We start from the raw sequence: 21105 nt of genomic DNA, 5'->3' as shown, positions 1-21105 counted from the left end.
TACAATTAAGGCTTAGTCTCGAAGAACCGGTGGTCTCTGATTCGTTTGCTGGGTTATCCTGGTTTCAGCTGAATCCATTATGAGCTTAAGTTCCCGGGAGCCTCGGCGAGGAAAATTCAAGGTCATTTGCAGAGATGATTGATCTACAGCATCAACTTCGAGCCATCTGAAGATAAAATGTATTATGAAGATGATATCAATTCAGGATCCAATGTGTGCATCTCGAATTCTTCGAAATTCCCACTGCAGCGCAGCACTAATATCTGAGTTGATCTCCAGCTTGGCGAGGTGGGCTGACCATTAGACAAGCATTCTGAGACACGCCAAGCAGGGATGTAGATATCACAACCAACAGATGGAACCTCGTCGTGCATATATATACCAGAGAAAGTCGTCAACCAACAATTTCAACCTCTTCCCCAATAAAATGCATCACTGTCTACCCTCTTCCTAAATCGTACTTTGAAGATGTCTTGGGACCGTGGCGAGTTAAATAAGAAGGGCTTCTTCTTCGATGACTCTATCCGGACAACGATTCCATGGGCCCCATTCCCGCCCCATGTCGAAGCCCTCCGACAGTCAATGCTAGACTTCACATGTCAAGACTTCGACGTAACTTCTGAAGAAGATGCTGCCACGCAGCATGAGGCTAAGAGATACTCTGAAGGCGGGTACTCTGAGAGTGATTGGGAAGATTTCTTTCGAAGAAACTTCTTTGACCCACTTGTCCAAACGGCCTCAGGGTCGCCAAAAGACTCACGCAGGTCAGTGCAAAATTCGCATCTTAAGGCACGTTACTGATATGTGGCCTATAAGAGTTTCACGATACAAGTATTACTACGATACGGTCGTATTGTAAGTATCGTAAAAAGAAATCTGGAAGATAGATGCTTATAAGAAAATGATCAGCGACGCCGACGCTTTGTGGGAAACCTTCAATGGAAAAGGTGACGAGGTCGACGATTCAACAGCCCACCGGTTTGAGACTGTAAAATGCCCCAAACCCGACTACGCATTCTATCTTCCAATGTACCATCTTAGTGCCAACTCCTATATACCTGGAATTACCGACCACAGAGCTCGGGAGTGGCATAAAGCACCAACGCCATCCCTTGTGGAGTCATTCTCATGGTCTAACCTCAAAATGCTTCATGAAAACGGTCTTCGACCTACTCCATTTCGTGTCTTTAATAAGGAGCCCCGCGAAAAGGATCTCAAATGTTATCCGTGGCTTCTTGTTGAGTATAAGAAGGAAAAATATGGGCTTTTTGAACGTCAACAATTAGAGGAGACCGTGTGTTGCCAAGCAGCCAACGGTAGCGCAAGTGCTATCAAGCTGAATCAGATTGCAGCAAGGTATACTATCGAGCTTCCCGATGAGGCACATGTTCCTCCGATCCCAGTTGTAACCACTGTCGGACCTAAGGTCAAGGTTTGGATAACATATCTTGCCAAAGACTGTATGGTACTCTATGGGGGTAAATATTCTTGGTCTTCAAGATGGGAGAAACGCAGTCAAGCCTATGTAAGTTTGCAGCCCAGCAACTTGCACTTGTATTTACTGACCGTTTTTGTTAGATGATGAAATGTATCTGGAAGGGTGATATGACTATTCCCCAGGATATTGTAAAGTTTCGGCTTATCCTTGAAAATGCGTATACTTGGGCGACGCGTGTATACAAACCTCTAATAACGACATATATTGATCAGTGGAGGTTTGTTCACTCCACAGGTGGCTTAGGCCCTACAAGTGCGACTACAGCATTGGCACGCCGCCAACAGGCAATGGAACTTTCAGGGAGTGCGCTCCCGCTAGTCCAAGGTGTTCTAGATCGTCAGTCAAGCTTCGAGCTTGACGACAGTCTGCACCAGCGCCTCACACCGATGTTGATGGGCGTCCTCGTTCAACAGATATGCGCTGTCGAGCGTCAGACGCTTACTCAAGAGTTGGATCGCATTGTTGCCGAGAAGATTGGAGCATATTCGTGCCCATGCTCATCCAACGTAAGGACAGACACAACAGACGGACAGACCCAAGAACCAAGTCAAGCCACGACAATCAATGTCGGAGACCCTAAGGATGATGACTATGTAGACTCTCAGTCTCATAGGCCTGTGAGCAACGATTCCACTTCTTCAACTCCAACGGGAGGATTGCGACGAAGTACACGATTGAACCCTCAAGTACCTTCTCCACGCCCAACTACGTGTGAGGCGCGTGCTGTAAGCATCAGTGGCGGTTCAGGTCAAAAACCTAGAACTCCCGACGCAGGGTCAAGAGTAGGGAAGAAACCACTATTTTCTTCGTTATTCGACCCACCAGAAAGCCAGAGCAGCTATGTGAGGCCAGTGGTCGAAAGTGATCCCGGAAGTGATCCCGAAAGCGACCCTGGATGGAGTACTACATCTGGAGATGAACATACAAATACTGTGGACAGCGAGGTGACCCCTCTGGCCTCACCATCAGCTGCATCTTCAACCATCTTTACACCGACCGACGACGGGTCTGCACAAATCCCAGGACCAATTCTATCACCAGAAGGTCCAGCAATAGGTCTGAGACCGGCAGGCCCATCGCCATCACCCATGCCAAGAATATTTTCGTTTCGGGGTGTTCCGCCACCAGTATCGCCTCCAAAGTTCGAATGTTTAGTATGTGGAAAGAAGAGAAATCTGTTCGAGCTCTGTCGCGATAAGACATGTTCTTCTAGGTTAAGTCGGACGGAATCGGGCGGAACCTCGAGATAATTAAGATCTAAACTAGTTATACTGGTAGTAGTCTAAACCCTTAGCAAAAGTATAGGAAATAAGAGCACATGTCCAAATTTACACATATTGGCCTTATGGCTCTCCGTAGTATCAACCTCGGCCAATCATACCTACACATGTTTTTACAAACCCCGCACCGCCTTCGCATTCCACTACTAACAACTCTTGCTCTGGGATAATTCCCGCTTTTGGGATATGCCGCCAGCCAATGCTTTCACATCGTGCGAGGCATGTAGGTATGTCTTCGTTGAAGCCTTCCCAGCTGATCAGCCTTCTAAATCACAACAACTAACTGGCTGATAGACGCCTCAAGCGTAGATGCTCAAAAGATACCCCATCATGTCGTCTGGTAAGTACTAACCTATGTCCGCTCAAGCACACAAGTCTCAGATCTCTGTTTAGTGTACCCGACTAGGTAAAGCATGCAACTATGGAACACAACAGGCTATTTCGAGCTTGAGAACCTCCACGAAGGGCTGGGGGGGTCAAGACCGCACAGATCCGACTGCCGAACTAGACCTGCACCGAACAAACAAGTTCCCATCCCTATACTTCTTGGACTCCGATTCATTCCAGCCTATATCAAGAGACATATTGATAATACACGATGGCCCAGTTTTTCTTGAACAACAAAGACGCTTTGAGGCTGCTGGTGCATTCGACTCTTTGATAGAACACTACGAGAATACCATCCACCACTGGCTCCCCATGCTCAGCATCAAGCGCCTCAGACAAGATGCAGAAGCTCTAGGAGACTCAAATCGGGGCGGTATTGATGTTCTGGTCTTCTTGGCTCTTCAGGCACTCATTAATCAGAATGATGAGCATACCATGCTACCGCAAAGTAACCCTTCATACTTAAAGGCAAAGTATGGCAGCGTTATCGCTGAGAGTGGAGGAGTCATCAACATTCGACTGATACAGACTCTCGCCTTGGTAGCCTTGTATGAGCTTGGCCATTGTATCTATCCTGCCGCATACTTAACAATAGGGCAAGCTGTACGATTGGCTACCATGGTTGGACTTCACAGCCAAAAGGATGCACAACAACTGTTCGTGGAACCGGAAACATGGACCTTATGCGAAGAACAGAGACGGACTTGGTGGGCGATTGTACTGCTTGACAGGTAGGTCCAGATATATGTTTGATGAGGATTTAACCGTTGATTATTACTAGAGTTATTGTTGCCGGCTCTCCTCGACTCTTGATGGCTGCTCCCGATCCGACCACGAATGATCTTCTGCCTTGCAACGACGATGACTGGACAAATGGACGAATAGGTTTCAATGAGGCACTATTCACGCGAAACTTCCACTCGCCCTCATCCTTGGGGCAATTTGCAAGAGTATGCCAGGCTGTTCACATTTTTGGCAAAGTTCTTCGTCACATAAAGGCCAGAGAAAAAGACGCTGCACCCGTCGAGGTTACTGCCGAGGCCTTGCAGCTACACATTGTCTTGACAGCGTTAGATCAGGGCATCATGAGCAATGACTGTGACATCACGACGGCACATGGAAGCTTGCACTCGGCGTTATCACTGTGCAGTTTGGCCCGACTGCTTCTGTACAATGAATATGCATGCAACGAGCCCAGCTTCAGCACGACACGCGAGAGATTAGCTGCTGAGGTGGAGATGCAACAGATAGCTCTGGCGAGCATTCAACACATCGTGTCCAAGACAATACCGCAGATGGCGAGGCAAATAGTTTCGGCGAGTCAGCAACAATCCAAGGGGCCGAGATACTCGCCCGTCTTGGCTAGCTGCCTGTATCATGCAGCGACAGAGTGCGCGTGGTTTGTCAAGGAGAACAACGACGCGGACATGGTGGCTGGTTTAGAAGCCATCACCCAAGCACTCCAAGTGCTGAAGTCCGAGTGGGCTGTTTGCGGTAAGCCTGACTCACCCTGTCAAGTCCGAAGTTGACGTGGCGCTGATCAATCTTACGCAGACGAATATCTCTCTTATTTGGAGGGGAATAGGTCTTGAGACTGACATCATTACAAGAGCAACAGGGCCGATAGAAGGTCAGGCGGCTCACTAGTGTTTTTCTGTCTGTCCGCAACGACGTCGCATTCCCGCTCTGCCCGCTCTGCTTACCCTGAGGTCTACAGCAAACTCGAACCCCGCCTCCGCTCTGCCCGCCCCAACGCTGGCATTCCCGCATCTGGTCCACTCTTTGGCTGGTTGACCTAAAAACACGCCAAAGCAACAAAGCGCCAAATTCTCTACTCAAAGATCCTCAATTTATTATAAAAAGTGCAATAACTCCCGTCATGTCTTCCTCATTCTATTTATCTTCAGGATATCTCACACTTGTTCTTTCTTTCAACAGCCCTTGAAACTTATTATCTTTAGTCGTTCATCATCAAGATTTGCTCTATTCATCAACATGTCCCAGCTCGTTTGGCTTGTCACTGGCTGCTCCTCTGGTTTTGGCACAGAGTTTGTGCACCAGATCCTCTCCCGAGGCGACAAGGTCATCGCAACTGCCCGAAACAGTGCAAGGATTGAACCACTTGCAAGTCAAGGAGCAGCTGTCCTTGAGCTAGATGTCACAGACTCGCAAGACAGCATTGATCAAACCATTGCCAAGGCCTTTGCCATATATGGGCGCATCGATGTGTTGGTTAACAATGCTGGTTTTGTAGCTGCTGGCTCTTGGGAAGATCTCAGGTATTACTTTTACGAACTAATGGCATTGCCGACCTTGCTAACAAGCCTAGTTATGATGAATTTGTTTCCTCCTTCGAAACCAATGTCTTCGGACCAATCAAAGTTACGCGTGCAGTGCTTCCGCATATGAGAGCCAGAAAATCAGGAACTATGGTATTTATTAGTTCCTTATCTGGCTGGGTTGGGCACCAGTTTACTGGAGCTTATGCGGGATCAAAGTTTGCTCTTGAAGGTAAGCTTCAAAATTATGTCTATGAGGGTCTACCTGTCTAACATAAAATCAGGTGTTGTTGAAAGTCTGCATAACGAAACCAAGGCTCTCGGTCTTCGCACGCTTTTGATGGAACCTGGTCGTTTTCGAACAACTCTCTTGTCAACGGGTCACCTTCAGTCAAAGCAGAGTCAAATTCCCGATTATGAATCAACCTCTGAGATTCATCGCAATCACCTTCATGTCGGAGATTTGAAGCAGCCTGGAAACCCAGAAAATTTCGTCGCCATTGTGCTTGACTTGGTCAGACAAGAGGGCTGTGCACAAGGGAAAAGCATCCCGTTTCGTCTTCCTGTTGGGAAAGATGCGGTAGAAGAAATTGGGGCTAAAGTCAAGGATCTTTTGGAGACATTGCAGGAGTGGGACTCTATTATAACAGACACTGACTACTAGTGGGTATACTGAGAGCAATTACTTAAAGTAATTGAATATTATTCGCCTTGAATATTCGCAATCATGCATGTTCTTATTTCCATGTGATGGAGCCGAGTGGGATATCGAGTGGGATATCACGTGCAACAAAAACTCAAATCCATGGAATGGGGATCTGAAGTGCCGTATCCCACTGAATATCCCACTCAATGGGTCTCAATTTACGGCTTGTTCCTCTGATGCTGGGGTCCAAGCTCGCGACTTTGCTCAGTTGCATTGCTATCCCACCAGATATCTTTGTCATAATAAGGTTCAATCCAATGACGGCAAAGCCGCAAGCATGACGAAACATACCTCATAGCAATTGGGGTTGCTTTTACATCATGTTACATTGAAAATTTAAACAAACCCTGCAGACTTGGCATGTATAAGTATGATGCTGCATTCCGTCTCCAAAACAGCTCACCACCAACATCCTCAATCATAATTCATCGAGCATCTTGGATCAACGAAACACAAGTCCAACAATCACCATGCAGTCCAAGATTTCTCTCCTCGGCTTGGCCGTTCAGGCTAGCCTGGCAATCTCAATTCCTCGACCTTGCACTTGTCCATCAATTTCTGGCAACAAGACGATCAATGCTTATCAATTGTATCCCGAAAACGTTGATTTCGATACACGACGTTGTCTTTTGTACACAAGGTTAGTATACTCATGAGCGTTACTCGACATCGCGGGTAAAATCCTGACCTTTATTATAGCGTATTGTACAATGCGACTGCTGTTGCCTGGGACCCCTATCGTGGAGAGATAGTCCATACTTTCAAAGCGCCTGGGCTCAGCGGCAACCCTCTGCTCCATGCAAGCGGCGTACGCGTCGACACCCTGGACCGACTCTCTGTTATCATCGACGCCGGCGCTGCTTTCGATACCGCTGGCCAGAATATCCAGGGCGACAACGAGCTCGTCAAGTTCGACCTTGTAGACAACTCTTTACTGTGGCGAGCGAATCTGACCAAGGCGACCAATGGTGTATATGGCGGTTTCCAAGACAGCGAAAGCGACGATGCTGGTAACACCTATGTTCTCGGCACCTTTCCCAGCAGTTTGATCAAAGTCAGCGCTGATGGAAAGTCGGTTGTCCCGTGGTATCTCGTCGAGCCAGCCAACCATACCATCCACGGCTTCTCGGGAATCTCCCGCAAAGGCGACACACTCTTTGTGACTGATAACACGGATGGTCAGCTTTACAAATTCGACACCAAAGCAGCAAAGGGCAAGCCGGTTCGTGTCCCGACATCGAAGGATGGCAAGGCGCTGGGCCAGAATCTTGACGGCTTGCAGCTGCCCTCGCTTTACGCCGGTACTGTTCTTTTGGTCAGCGATAATGTCAACGGTACTGTTGTGTTGAGATCCAGCAATGGAAAGTGGAAGTCTGCTGAGAACCTCGGAACTATCCCCAATCCTTACGTTAGCCAGGGCGGATTCACCGTTGCATCTGTGCAGATCTCTGATAGTATCTATGCTGTCACAGAGTTCTTTGGCGATGCTATTAATGGAACTCTCCCTGGTAACAGGACAGTTTTCCCCTTGAGGGATATTACAGAAGAGGTAGAAGCTCTACTAAGAGCTTAGTTACTGCAATTAGCCAAGAGCTAGATATGCTTTTACTCTGTGTTATCTTATAGAATTTGAGAAATAAATTACTATTTACAAAGAGGGAATTGATTCCCTTTATCCTTATATCTATGTAAGAACAAAAATATAAAGACTTACCTTTTCATTCTCTCTCGTACAGGCTATCTAAAAGCTCCAGCCCATTAGCCAAAGATTCACATCCATCCATACTTATCAAAGCGTGCTCGCCAAGCTTCAACTTTTACGCGTTTGTAACCAGACGCGGCTGCATCATCAGTGTCGTCGCTATCGTCGAAAGGACGCTTCTTAGCTGTCTTTGTCAACCCGCCACCTTCGCCGTTTGACTTTTTGCCAGAAATCTGAAGCACTGAGATCTGAGTAGTGAGATCTTCACTGGTGGGTTCCGGCAAATCTATCTCCATACCTGCCAAGCTGGATGCTCCATCGCCCTCTGTCTCACCATTTTCAGACCCATCATCTTCCGACCCTTCATCTTCCGACCCTTTATCCTCAGACTCTTCATCCTCAGGCTCTTCATCCTCAGACTCGTCCTCTTCAGACATATCTTCATCAGGGTTGTGCTTTATCTTTGTCCAGTATTTCCAATCCCTAACCTTCTCCCGTTCTTCCCACTGAAGCAACTGTCTCGACTCTTCGCGCATCCTTTCAAAATGTTCCGCTTTGTAGTCATCGAGCCGACTCTGTGCCTCGCGATCTGCGTCCTTGTGTGCCATGTTTGAATACTTGCGCAGAGAAATGTAGTGGAGTGAATATCGCTCTGTATAGTCAAAGGGCTTGAGAATCGAGAAGCTGCTCTCAATTGTAGCAGGGCAGATTGTAAGCAATTCCGAGTCCTTTGGGCGAGGCTTTTGCGGAACACCAGTCAATTCTTCTATTCCGCTGTCAATGGCATAAAAAGCTGGGTTCGGCGTTTATCATTCGCTGTTTCAATTGCAGGATGAGGTTTGTAACCACGTCTCCATCGCGTTCTTCCCTCGAGAGGAGCCTTGAGCGCCCCTTCAAGCCAATTATCATGTGCTGTGTACTCCAACAGATTGTTGTCCTTTAAGAATTGGCCGTATTCATCGTCCAGGCGGTGTTGGATCTCAAGGATACGTCTCTCGGTTTGATGTCCTTTGGGGTCCAAACTGCAGTGCTTGTAATATCGGAGGGCTTGGCTCAAGAAGTCCTCAGGGTCAAGAACCGCGAGAATCTCTTCAATCTTGTTGTCGAGGCTAAGATCTACCGGGACGTGGGCCTTAACACTATGGTAACAATGACTATCTCCATTGAATGCTTCCATGAGATATAGGCTCAGTGAATATGTAAGCTTTTCGCGATACGTAGGATCCATTCTCAGTGCTTGTCGGTTTAGTGTTAACTCTGTATATTGTATAATTTGTTGGTAATTGTTTGTAGCTATTGTGTCTGTGTAGCTATCCGTTTAATCAATTATAAGATGACGGGGTCTGACTATTTATAATACAAGCTAAGCTACACTTTTAGTACATTTCCGTTGAAGTAATAATTACTTTTCTCTAAAATCTTTATCTTTTTATCGTGTTTAAGGTTATAATTAGTAAGAATCTATTTTAGTACACTGCTTTTATTTTACATCCTTTGTCTGTGGCGCTTTATGACTATGTGTATAATCTGTTCAGTCAAACTAAAAGGACTCCATCTTTGTAGGGGTCATTCTAGGGCCGCGCCACTCAGTCTGTCGGTGTTGTTCTTGTTATAGTTCATACTAATTCAGTACTTGAAAGAGTCTCTGTAGTTACTACCAGCTAAAGCACGTGTGTTGTTGCTATATTATTATTGCTATATTAAAAGTAAGGTCATTAACATCCCATCCCTTGCATGAAAGCAAAATTGTCTAGTCAGGCGTGAAGTGGGTTATAAGATAATAGCCCACTGTTTAAGCCTTTGTATGGAAGTTAAAAGCTCGATGGCCTCATAAGGCTAACGGGAAGAAAAAAAAAAGATAATAGCCTCACAGCCTGGTAGAGTGAAGTGTTCCCCCCTAGCAATGTAGCCACTTGTCAGCCTATGGCCGGGCGGTGCACCGTAGCCGTAGTATGGCACATGCCTTCCACTGCCGCATTACAAAGCCTTCTTTTTATTATTCCAGAACCTGGCGTTTCCAACTTTTATCCGTAGTACATACTGACGCAATAAGTTATTTGGGTGCACTGCCAGTAGTCAACCCAAGGGCATAACCCAAGGATTCTCCATACCTCATCTGCAATCCATCAACGTCATCCTATCCTCTCGCGTACGTAGCAGTGATGCGAAGACCACGATTGATGATAGGAGTCTCACTGGATTCGCTCTATGCATAGTAGATGAATTCCGCTCAGAAGCAGAAACTTTCGCCACAGTGGAAATGGCTGAAGACTCACTATAGGAGAATTGGGGAGTGGTAGGAGAGGTGAAATTGGAGCTGATTGCGGCACCTTGTACTTCATTTTACCCCATGCCGCAAGCACATCCTCAGAATGCAGCATATTCGCAGCCGCCAATGTTTGAAGCTTAGGCATCGCCTGGGAACATTGAAGAAGGCCGATATAGTGTAACAAAAGTCCCTGCTGCTCGTGAGCTGCCAGTAGGAAGGACATAAGTTGCCCAATCATCAGGAAGTACGCGAGTCTTGGTGGTCGTTTCGAAAGTGTAGAGGGCTAGTGCAGTGTCAATAGGAGGCGCTGTCCATCAGGAATACCAGTATGTAGCCTGAGGGGTTCGCTGCTTAACACCATTGAATTGCCGGCCTTAGTTGCTATAGTTTCTTGTTATTTACGAAGGTTTAATGCAGGATTGCGGCCTATCTCTACAACTCGATTCACATTAGGTAAATTGAGACTAAGCAATGCCGCAAATTGTGGGTAGTCTAATGAGAAAAGCTAACTCCCAGGATCGGGACTTATCTGCATTCTGAGTGTTGCTAATATGACAACAGCACAGCAGCTCAAAGGTCTGCCCATGCCGAATTACGAAGAGCCAGAGTTGTCAGCGCACGACCAGGCTGCTGAACCTCCAGATACTTTGTATGAGGCTATAATGTCAACCACTGAAGCATATGTCCCGGCGATGGTCAAAAATGTCCCCAAGACAATAATTGTAACGCTCCAGAGCACTCCGATAGACCAAGGAATCGAGCGATCTTGTTTCCCGCGCTTCCAGTTGTCATATAGCCACATGCATCCCATGGGTTGGAATGAGAGTGATGTAGCAAGCAGTGCCCCGATAAGAGAAACGAGCCCACCAAAGATGGGGATACCGCTGGCTATCACATATGCGACAACGGTGATACCAAAAGTACATCCTGTCCAAGATGCCCAGTGGGTGAAGGTATTGGCGGCGAGATGCTTGGAGCCTCGCAAGATACGTACAAAGACATGCTTACTTGCCAGCTAGAGCATCTACGGTTTAGCAACAGTTCGTATACATATTTGACTAGGGACTCACATGGCAAGCCAACATAGTCGTGACGATTAGCCCAGGAAGTGCGATTACGTAGCTGACTCTCTTGATCAAGACACCTGCAGATCCGAGAGCTGGCGATGCAACATACGAGCCACAGAAATAGTACACCACGCAGCCGATTGCAATGTAGCAGGCACTGTGACTGTCTGGCACAGGATCAGAGATCTCGTATAGTGTCTGGGATCCCTCATCTCTGCAGCAATACTGAAAAAGGCCGGGGTGCCTGCATAGGCAAAGATCAACGCACAGATAGCAGACATGGCGTTGGTAAAGCTCGGCTCCTTGAAGAGCTCGTAGTCCGATACCCAGACTGCGTCTTTGGGTGCAGCTGCAGGTCGATCTTGTATACCCACAGCAATTGTAAGTATGATGACTGTGTTTAGGACATTAGCATGGCTCTGTCGGGAGAGAGGTCCGGGCATGTACTAACCAGAAGAGATGACACAGATTAATCCCAGCCAAGCTAACCAACTTAGCTTCCCGAGGGTTCGGATGCTGGCGAAGATGAAACCAGTGACAGCTGCAACAGCGACAAAGACGGCAGTACAAGTTCCATGATTTGAAACGGCATTGAAGCCAATTGACACGCTGAGCATGGCCGATCCGCAGACAAATGTCCAGTCTATATCACCAAGTATCAGTCAAAGTTCAACCACCCTAGTCCTCAAAAACGGGCGGCTTTGACTTACAGAGACCGAATGCAAAGCCAAAGATTTCCTGCCCAGCACGACCAAACATGAGGCCACCCGCATCATCAATACCGTACACTTCACGATGCCGAAGCTTGAAGGTGCCGACTATGTAATCTGACCACGTCGTAATTGCAGCGATAACACATAGACAGATAAGGCCGGGTATCATTCCCAGCGTGTCAAACACAGATGGGATGGACAAGATTCCAAGGCCAAGCTGCGTCTTCATCATCAGACCTGCTGTGCCCACCCAACCGACCTACACATACCATTAATAACCTGGATGATTTGCAGGAAGTGCAAACTCGCATTGCGGTAATTTGGACCATCATTGGTGAGTCTTCCGAAAACAGCATCGTGAGCATGACCAGGGTCATCGTGAACTTCACCAGTAAACACCTGACCCTCCTGGTCATCAACCTTTTCGGTACCAAGCATAGTAGCGATTTATCAGATAATCGACCTTGTGTTCACCTCCCAAATATTAAGAAATAAAGGAAAGCAAACCCGAAATGTGCATTTTGTCACGATGCGAAATTTTCTCCATTTTAGCAGTAATACCTCCGATTCTAACTGCCAAGACCACAGAAGCGGAGCATTCTCACAGTAAATGTCATACAATTGAGCTGTATTGGGGTTTTATAGAGTAATTTATTCTCATAGTCTCAGAGTGAAATCCACCTGGTGAAGAAATTCTGCCGATACCGGATGTTGGAGAATGGTGGGCGAGAGGTTGATTGGTTGGGGTAGTGGGTTATCAATCTGATTTAAACTCAATTGGAGATCTCGTTTGTTCGTTTAGTGCAAGGGGTAGAATTTGTTGACTTTGTCATGTGTTTCAATCGTTTGGCATTGTAGATACTGCGAAGAGGTCTCACATATATGCTTGAAATTTTTGTGGTGAGTAAGTTCTGTATTCTGATTGCTCCAGGTCGGCAGATATTTGTCAATCGGATGAACCGGCTCCAGTGCTGTTGTCCCTGAGTATAGACAGGCAGAGCGAGTCAGTCACAGGTTAATTGAGAACACAATATTGGAGGCACAGATGAGGTGAATTATAAGGCATAATAAATCTCAAATCCGGCGACACCCAAAATATGCTGTGTCTTATCATTATCTGGCTTGGCTCAAGCAGCAGAGTTGTTCCTCATTCCTCTTCGCGTTGTCTTGATGGTATTGTGTGTGATTAGCCCCTAAACCAAGAAGGGAGAGGTCTTGACTTTTCGGATGTTTTGTTCCACCAGTCTATCAGCTTTGAGGCTAAAACTTGAAGACCTCGGCTATGAACCCCAGACTTAAGAGAATGGATAATTCACGAGATGTCTAGAAGTATAATTAAAATGAGATAGGGATATTTTCTCTTAATCTTAACAATAAAAATGCTTTGATCCTAACGTTTTCAGGGATAAGCCTTGCTAACTGCGTCAATATTCTTTCTATGTCTTCCAATGTTTAACGTAATGTTTATGTGCTAATTCAATTACCAATCTTTCTATCAATTTTCTATTCACGACTCCATTTATATATGCAAGATAAACTCATGTTGGGATAGACAGAGAACCTTCGCGATACACAAGTGATCTTTAAATATCCTTCTTCTATTTTTTTAATCATACTTGAGATGCAAAGCTGAAATGCCGAAGCAGACCGCAAGCAAGTTCAGGGTAGGCCAGTACTGCTCTTGTCAATCGAATCGGCCCGATAGCCGGACCAATGACAACACGCTGCAAGGGAGATGGCGAGCGACCGTTGATTGTGCCTACGATAACCTGTCTCGTGACACGGGATGGCATTCGACCTGCCGACCTGATCTAGATTATCAGCCACGTGTTGGTGATGGTTTGCAGCTACAGTGATCGGCCGATGAACCGAAGAGTCGCACAGCCAATTGAGATTAACAAACCGTAGCTAAGCTTCAATAGACAATTCATGACAGGCGTGGACAATGCTTCAACAGAGCTATCACTCGTCATTCTCGGCTCCGGCAGATGAAATCGCGGGGAAATCTGAACCATGGCTCTGGATCTAGACCTTCCAACGGACTTCTCTACCGCGGGCTTCTCGCCGTCGACCCCCTCCCTCATCACGAGTCACGAAACAACCCAAGCTTAGTCTAACTCAATCCAACGTTGTGCAACGGGCGTTTTTCGTGTCGAGCTCTGCGTGCGGGAATTGGCCGAGCGAAAAATCCTTGTTTTTGGAGATGGAGACACTGAGATTGGCTGAGTCTGTTCGAGAGCATTCTGACCCGCTTTATTAGCACGAGAGATTGGCATAACCTTGTTTCTCGTTGGTCAATCACACGTGAGAGTACCCCACCCCCAGAATTGGACTGCGTTGCGGAGAAATTGGGCCTTGAGGAGATTACGTACCAGAAGTGGGAGACTCTTCTCCAAGGTTCTGTGGTGCCATTTGGCGGTGAATTGGGCCATGGACTGACTGAAAACTGGGAATAACCTCCAAGACATATAGACAGAGAACGTTCTACTCATTCATGAAAGCAATTGTATAAAGACTCTGCCGTCTCTTGGTTGCAACCCGTGCCGACGATTGCCATCCTCCCCCCATCTCCCAGCACAAGCTAATACCATTCAGGCAACTGTCCCGCACGCCCAAGTCTAGGCAAACTTCTTAGCCCGTCTCTCCCTCCGGAAACCTGGCCGATCACCTCTCCATCTTCCCCCCCCAGCATTTAATAGAAATATTGGGGCGGTTGCCCATTCTCCATCTTTCCCCAGATCACACTTCCCCGCATCTCTCTCTCCCATCTTTTCTCTTTTTCTTATTCATCCAAAGGAATTTTCGCTCCGTTGATCATGTCGGACGAAAAGGTCTCGGCTGCTGCCCCAGAGGCTCACCTCGATACCTCTGATCCTAGCAAGACTCATCCTGATGTTATCGACCATGCGCGTTCGGCTACCAACAAGGAGCAGAACATGACCCTCATGCAGGGTATCAAGCTGTACCCCAAGGCTGTCGCGTGGAGCATTCTCATCTCGACTTGCATTGTCATGGAAGGATTCGACATTGTCCTTGTCAACAACTTCTGTGAGTTGCGTCGCACAACATGACGCGACTTGGACTGACAGTTGTTGTTTAGATGCTTTCCCTCAGTGGAACAAAAAGTATGGTCAACTCCAGCCTGATGGAACATATCAGGTGTCAGCAGCATGGCAAGCCGGCTTGAGTAATGTATGAGGCAATGAGCCATTAAAAGCTAAGACAAAGCTAACCATCATAGGGTGCCAACGTCGGTTCCATCATCGGTCTCTTCCTCAACGGTTGGCTCTCAGAGCGCTTCGGCTATCGATACACCATCATCGGCTGCATGATCTGGCTCTGCGGCTGCATTACCCTTTTCTTCACCGCCCAGAACGTACAAATGCTCCTCGCCGCCGAAATTCTCTGCGGTCTGCCATGGGGTATCTTCCAGACCATCTGCGTCACCTACGCCTCCGAAGTCTGCCCCATCGCCCTCCGAGGTTATCTCACCACATACGTCAACTTCTGCTGGGGTCTCGGACAGGAAATCGGCATTGGAATCTTGCGATCTATGATCGGCCGAACTGACGAGTGGGCTTATAGAATCCCTTATGGTCTGCAGTGGATCTGGCCTGTGCCTTTGATGGTGGGCTTGTGGCTTGCTCCCGAGTCTCCTTGGTGGCTCGTTCGCAAGGGTCGGGTTGCTGATGCTAAGAAGAGTCTTCTTCGACTTACAAGCCTCAACCGTGAGACTGATTTCGATGCTGATGAGACTGTTGCTATGATGGTTCATACAACTGCCCTCGAGGAGAAGTTGACTGAGGGAAGCTCTTATATCGATTGTTTCAAGGGCGTCAACCGTCGACGAACAGAAATCGTCTGTATGGTTTGGGCCATGCAGAACCTCAGCGGCAACTCCTTTTCTAACTACTCGACCTACTTCCTCGAGCAAGCCGGTATGTCTGCCGAGCACGCCTACTCATTTGCTCTTGGACAATATGCCATCAACATGATTGGTGTCTTTGGTGCCTGGGGTCTGATGTCCTTCGGAATCGGTCGCCGAAGCCTCTACCTTTACGGATTGTGCGGTCTCTGCATTGTCTTGTGCATTCTTGGCTTCCTTGGTCTTGTCCCTGAGGCTGATCGCCAGAAGGGTGCTCTTGCTACTGGAAGCTTGATGATTGGCTGGGCTGTTGTTTACCAGCTCACTGTCGGCTCCGTGGCTTACTCCCTTGTCTCTGAGCTTCCATCTCGACGCCTTCAGATCAAGACTGTCGCTCTTGGCCGTATCTTCTAGTAAGTCTGACCTACAGATGCCAAAAGCGCTCGCAGCTAACCAATCACAGTGGTATTGTTGGTATCGTCAACGCTGTTTTGGCTCCTTACATGCTCAACCCCACCGCTTGGAACTGGAGCAACTACACCGGTTTCTTCTGGGTAAGTCTCGAAACCACTCTTCGTTATGTCCCTTAGCTAACATGCTCAACAGGGCGGTATCTGCTTCCTCTGCGTCATCTACACCTACTTCCGCCTGCCTGAGCCCAATGGCCGAACCTTTGCCGAGTTGGGTGTTCTGTTTGAGAAGGGTATCAGCGCTCGCAAGTTCGCTACCACAAAGGTCGATGTCTTCCACGAGTCTGTCGACGATCACGTTCTCAACAAGCTGAGCAAGGCTGATCAGGCTACTGTCGAGACTGTTGAGCAAGCCCCAGCACACAAGTAGAGATCAAAGGGCTTGAAGCGCCCCGATCAACCCTCCTTGGATAGCCTTTGCTTGCACGTCAACGAGTCAAGACAAGACAGCTTTTGTATACAATAATAACGAAGAAATAATGAGACATTGCGTAATTATACTGATCGTGTGCCATCCTCGGAGAAGCCTGACCTCCTTCCGCTTGTGTAGATCCATGCATACAACCTCAAGCGGAGCTATGTCTCCAAGCGTGACCATCTCTGCCGATCTCTGCCATCATCTCGGCAAATCCGAAAACCCCCACTTCCGCACCACGTTGGCATTTATCACAATTATCCAAGGCCTTGATCTCAAAAGTGTGAGCTAATAGCCAGCAGTCGTCTCATAGTAAATCCTGGGCAAGGCAAAAAAAGGTAGTTCATAACTTTCCTATATATAATATTAGGCTACGGGAAAGTCCAGACGCGACGCGCTCAAGTTTCACTCCTGAGATTGTTGCCTGAAGAGTCGTCCTTCAGTTATACAATCCATTGGTCAACTAAGCAAGAGAAGGAGAAGGCGAGCGAAATGGTATCTGAATCCATTCAATGTCAAGATCAAGACCGTTGAATGGACTGTCGGCGAAAGTGCTCGTAGCCAAGATGCTGTTGGGTCGCCCGCTAGCGTGAGCTAGTCTACCGTCAGGTTTCCAGCAACCGATGGCGATAACGCAAACACCGACACTGCCTTCCACTAATATACACTGGAAGAAGGCGATAGCATCCAAAGTGCAAAGGTAACTCCTAGCACCAAGGTCCAAGTATTAACCATAGCCTCTTAGCCACATGTTGTATTAGCTTGAAGTATTCTGTTTCTGCCTGGTGAAGCTAACCAAGCTGTCAAGCCACTCTTGATGGCCATTCAATATGGGATTTGGCTTCGTAGCCGCGAGTTTAACCCCAGGCTGCCCAATCTGAGACTCCTGCGTCAAGATTCTAGCCACGCCATAATCCAAGTCCTCCACAATCCAAGCATGATAAACATCTAGCTTAGAACTCTCATCCCCATCTACCCATGCTCTCCATGCCAAGCGTCCCGGTGAGCCCGCGCTCGGCGGCACAGACTCCATGACCTCTGCCGGAAAGGGACCAAACCCGAAAGTCGAGAAGCTGAAGCTATCGCCCTTCTTGAGAATGTTGCCGCTGACTGGCGGCGTGATATGACTGCAGTTACTGTAGTACGACTCCCATTGGGTGATATCGGCAAGATAGGCCCAGACTCGGGCGGCTGTGATATCGCGCACAATTACTTCATTGGAGGTATAGTTGTCGGTGGTTCCGGGCAGGAACTTGGTAGGCCAGATGATTGCTGACTGCATTGTGAATAAATGTTAGAGACGAAAGATAAGAAGATGATTAGTAACCTTCGCTTTGAGGGCTGTTAAGTTAAAGAATTCGAATCTTTCTCATGTGCAGTTGTCGAACTTCTAATGTCGGCAATGGGACGTCGGCAATGGCGGCCCAATGAGGACTGATTACAAATCGTCCATATCCACCGCCCATAAATCGTCGGGAATGGCTCAATATACAACTTTGACCAGACTCACAGTAGCTGCGTTGCATTTCTAGACCTTGCAGTTTCAACTCACTGTAAATATTAATGCCTTATACGTAGAACTATCAAACATCGATCTTCTAGTGACCTGAGCTGACATCTGTCCGTAGATTTCGTATTAAGCACATAATGTACTAACTTCCATAATCCATCAAGACGCCCTTATAACCAGTCAAGTGCTTTTCATATAACCCTTGACAAACTCCTCGAGGTTTTCCCCGGGTAACCCTATCTTATCATTCCACAGTCCTTTATCAATAGAATAATTCGCGACACCCCCCTTGCCGTAGATTGCACCAGAGATCTGAGCCAGAGCGCCCATAGAATTTCCATTTATGACCTGTTCAGTGCCACCTTCCCAGAGCTCATCGACCGTTCCATGGGAAACTTGGAATTTGTCTCCCGTGACTTTTTCAAGCGCACTGAGGACGTCGTTCTGGGTCACGGTAAAGCTGTTGACATAGACGTGTTGATTACGTGTAATTTCGAGATTCTTCAAGCTTTTGGCGATTGCCCTCCCAACCTGATCCAGGTTTGTGGCCTCGTAAGCGATGTCACCCCCGTCATAAAGTGTAGCGGTGCGTGCAGGGATGTTAAAGCCACCAAAACCGGGAATGTTGAGGCCCCAGTCAAACATGGCACCTGAAACAATAGCAATCCACGAAAGCTCGCCGTTCTTGGTCTTGATGTAGTCGAGCGTGTCGATCTTGTCTTGGACGAAAGGAATGACCTTCGGCGCTTCTGGACTTGCAGTGTCGACGCCGAACTCGGAGGGGACAAAGACCTTGACGCCGGCTTTGATGGTTGCGTCGACCATGAGCTTCTGGAAGGGCAATATCTGGCCAATGGCTATGCCAGAGGCCGTGCTGACTACAGCATCATGGCCTTTCAAGACCTCGACGAGAGATTCTTCAGAGTAGTCGGTTCTAACAGTGTCGATGCCCTGGGGGAGGGTACTGTTTGATGATTTTCGAGTCAGACCCGTTACTTGAAAACCTTCTTGAAGCAGTGCCTTAACAGCCGACTTGCCAACATTTCCGCTGGCTCCGATAACAGCAACCTTTCTAACTAACGACATGATAGCAGTGTGAAGTGACTGAGAAGGACTGTGACAGTAATCGACAGATTGTATTGTGTGGATGGGTCTTGCTATCTTAATACTAGAGCACAGGCATTGGTATTTATAGCCAGATATTAACTGAACCAGGTGGCGTAGTGAATATTAGAAATAGCACATAAATGATAATGGAAGGCCTTACTTCTCATTCTCCACACCTGCTATATTGCTACTAAGCAGCACTTAACCGCAAACTGATGTAATATGCCGCGACCCGAATCTACATAATAACTAAACACCTCCGTCAAGGCACATATAGAATCTTACAAATAAAAAACTCCCTTCCTGCTTCTGTTGGCGGCTTACTTATTAACGATAAGCCCCTACGCTATACAGTGTTACATGGATCGGCGCTTTTACTAATTACACCGATTTTACAATAACTCATACCCACACGGCGGGCTGTGCAATTAGTATTATGTATTTTCTATGGATCTCCTCTCTTAACTATATAGCCTACTTTATTAAATTTAAAAAAAATAACTATCAATAAAGGGATTTTAATTAAATTTTATTAAACTTAAAATAAAACATATTTAAAAAAATCTTTATATAGCTTAAAGTATCTAAGGTACTTAAAGGGGGTTTTGTATTATTACATAAACACCCTTAAGTAAGGACTTTTAGGCTTAACCTCTAGCCTTAGTAACTCCAAACTCAGAAAGCACCCTACAGGCAAATATGTCTCTCAGAAAAACATCATGCATGGCTTGCGCATTAGCCAAGCGTCGTTGTGACCGTGGTGTGCCAGCATGTAATCGTTGCATCCAGAAAAGCTTGCCATGCTCATATCTATACCAGAGTTCCTGGCAATCAGTGCCAGTTGCTGGGTTATCGCCGAATGGATTAACATGGCCCAATACACCACTCCCGGATCTCTTAGGATCTTCGCAAACCATCCTTGAACAAGAAACTGTACAGGCTGCCGGCTTTCTCAACTCTGGCTTCACATCTATGGATGATTCAATGACTTGGAATTGGGATCATTTGAGTCCACAGGCTGCGGTCGATTTGCCCGTGTCGGAACAATTATTCACTCCGGAAGCTAACTTGTTGAATGGTCTCCCTGAGCCTCGCTTTAACGGAGTTAACAACAACCAAAATGCGAGGCTAGACTTTAGTCCGCGACCAGGTGAATCACCGAGACACCGTCGCAAAGCTTCCTTCCGCCGTTACCGACAAGACGTGCGGAGACCGCAGCACGTTCCTGGCTTTGACACAATACTACAACAAACACACGACATTTAGCCTCGTGGCCGCGACACTAAAACCTGGCAATTTTGCGCGAGAGAACTCATTTCCTTTGTTGATGCATTTGCGACTACGGCAACAAATTCCTCCATCCTGCAGCCAGTCACTTTGGCCAACGACAGTAACGACGCTGAACTTCCCTTGTTGCTTTAAAGAGCTCTTAGTGTCTGTGCCACTTCCTGGAACTGCGGCCTATAAGGTTAAGCTTTATGCTGCAAATACAGATAATAAATAATAATATAATTTTTTTTCCCTAATATAAGCTTTTATCTATAAGCTTTTATAATAACTAATAAATCTTATTATAAGCCTTAGGGTATTATAAAGGGAAAAGACTAAGAGGTATATAAAAAGATATAACCTTAAGTTTATATCTTTATATATATACTATAATATAACTATATAAATAATATATTAGTAATAAAGTAAACTATTATTAGTAATAGCTTAATAAGCTAAAAGGCTTAAAACTATATTTATAATTTTCCTATTAACTTTAATACCTTTAAAAGTATTACTAAATAGTATATTAATTTAAAAAAATATATTTATTACTTTTTAAAGCTAT

At 46.7% G+C, this 21105-nt stretch overlaps 9 protein-coding genes across 9 annotated transcripts; 5 read left to right on the top strand and 4 right to left on the bottom strand.

Annotated features, from left to right (window-relative positions):
- Nucleotides 1-468: 468 nt before the first annotated feature.
- Nucleotides 469-2759, top strand: FSUBG_11620 (uncharacterized protein; the record flags this gene model as incomplete). The annotated part of the gene is made up of 4 exons (XM_036676322.1): nt 469-764; nt 910-1525; nt 1579-2652; nt 2712-2759. 4 exons carry the CDS (start codon nt 469-471, stop codon nt 2757-2759), a joined length of 2034 nt encoding a protein of 677 aa, XP_036532898.1.
- A 349-nt stretch (nt 2760-3108) lies between these two features.
- On the top strand, nt 3109-4694 carry FSUBG_11619 (Zn(II)Cys6 transcriptional activator; the record flags this gene model as incomplete). Its single annotated transcript, XM_036676320.1, has 3 exons — nt 3109-3118; nt 3185-3896; nt 3947-4694. The coding sequence occupies 3 exons, from the start codon at nt 3109-3111 to the stop codon at nt 4692-4694; spliced, it is 1470 nt and encodes a 489-aa protein (XP_036532897.1).
- A 466-nt stretch (nt 4695-5160) lies between these two features.
- FSUBG_11618 (short-chain oxidoreductase) lies at nt 5161-6108 on the top strand (the record flags this gene model as incomplete). The annotated part of the gene is made up of 3 exons (XM_036676319.1): nt 5161-5444; nt 5609-5676; nt 5729-6108. The coding sequence occupies 3 exons, from the start codon at nt 5161-5163 to the stop codon at nt 6106-6108; spliced, it is 732 nt and encodes a 243-aa protein (XP_036532896.1).
- Nucleotides 6109-6620: 512 nt separating this feature from the next.
- On the top strand, nt 6621-7723 carry FSUBG_11617 (trichothecene biosynthesis; the record flags this gene model as incomplete). Its single annotated transcript, XM_036676318.1, has 2 exons — nt 6621-6790; nt 6850-7723. The coding sequence occupies 2 exons, from the start codon at nt 6621-6623 to the stop codon at nt 7721-7723; spliced, it is 1044 nt and encodes a 347-aa protein (XP_036532895.1).
- A 197-nt stretch (nt 7724-7920) lies between these two features.
- Nucleotides 7921-9080, bottom strand: FSUBG_11616 (uncharacterized protein; the record flags this gene model as incomplete). Its single annotated transcript, XM_036676317.1, has 2 exons — nt 7921-8645; nt 8699-9080. 2 exons carry the CDS (start codon nt 9078-9080, stop codon nt 7921-7923), a joined length of 1107 nt encoding a protein of 368 aa, XP_036532894.1.
- A 1633-nt stretch (nt 9081-10713) lies between these two features.
- FSUBG_11615 (neutral amino acid permease) lies at nt 10714-12339 on the bottom strand (the record flags this gene model as incomplete). Its single annotated transcript, XM_036676316.1, has 6 exons — nt 10714-11136; nt 11192-11355; nt 11457-11582; nt 11640-11831; nt 11899-12015; nt 12171-12339. 6 exons carry the CDS (start codon nt 12337-12339, stop codon nt 10714-10716), a joined length of 1191 nt encoding a protein of 396 aa, XP_036532893.1.
- Nucleotides 12340-14717: 2378 nt separating this feature from the next.
- FSUBG_11614 (uncharacterized protein) lies at nt 14718-16606 on the top strand (the record flags this gene model as incomplete). Its single annotated transcript, XM_036676315.1, has 5 exons — nt 14718-14949; nt 15002-15093; nt 15143-16179; nt 16230-16320; nt 16373-16606. 5 exons carry the CDS (start codon nt 14718-14720, stop codon nt 16604-16606), a joined length of 1686 nt encoding a protein of 561 aa, XP_036532892.1.
- A 508-nt stretch (nt 16607-17114) lies between these two features.
- FSUBG_11613 (uncharacterized protein) lies at nt 17115-17933 on the bottom strand (the record flags this gene model as incomplete). Its single annotated transcript, XM_036676314.1, has 2 exons — nt 17115-17318; nt 17448-17933. The coding sequence occupies 2 exons, from the start codon at nt 17931-17933 to the stop codon at nt 17115-17117; spliced, it is 690 nt and encodes a 229-aa protein (XP_036532891.1).
- Nucleotides 17934-18341: 408 nt separating this feature from the next.
- FSUBG_11612 (2'-hydroxyisoflavone reductase) lies at nt 18342-19247 on the bottom strand (the record flags this gene model as incomplete). The annotated part of the gene is made up of 1 exon (XM_036676313.1): nt 18342-19247. One exon carries the CDS (start codon nt 19245-19247, stop codon nt 18342-18344), a length of 906 nt encoding a protein of 301 aa, XP_036532890.1.
- Between the last annotated feature and the right edge of the window lie 1858 nt (nt 19248-21105).

This window comes from Fusarium subglutinans, assembly GCF_013396075.1.
Source record: "Fusarium subglutinans strain NRRL 66333 chromosome Unknown NRRL66333_c0000225, whole genome shotgun sequence".
NCBI lineage: Eukaryota > Fungi > Ascomycota > Sordariomycetes > Hypocreales > Nectriaceae > Fusarium > Fusarium subglutinans.
This window is presented reverse-complemented; position numbering and strand designations above follow the sequence as displayed.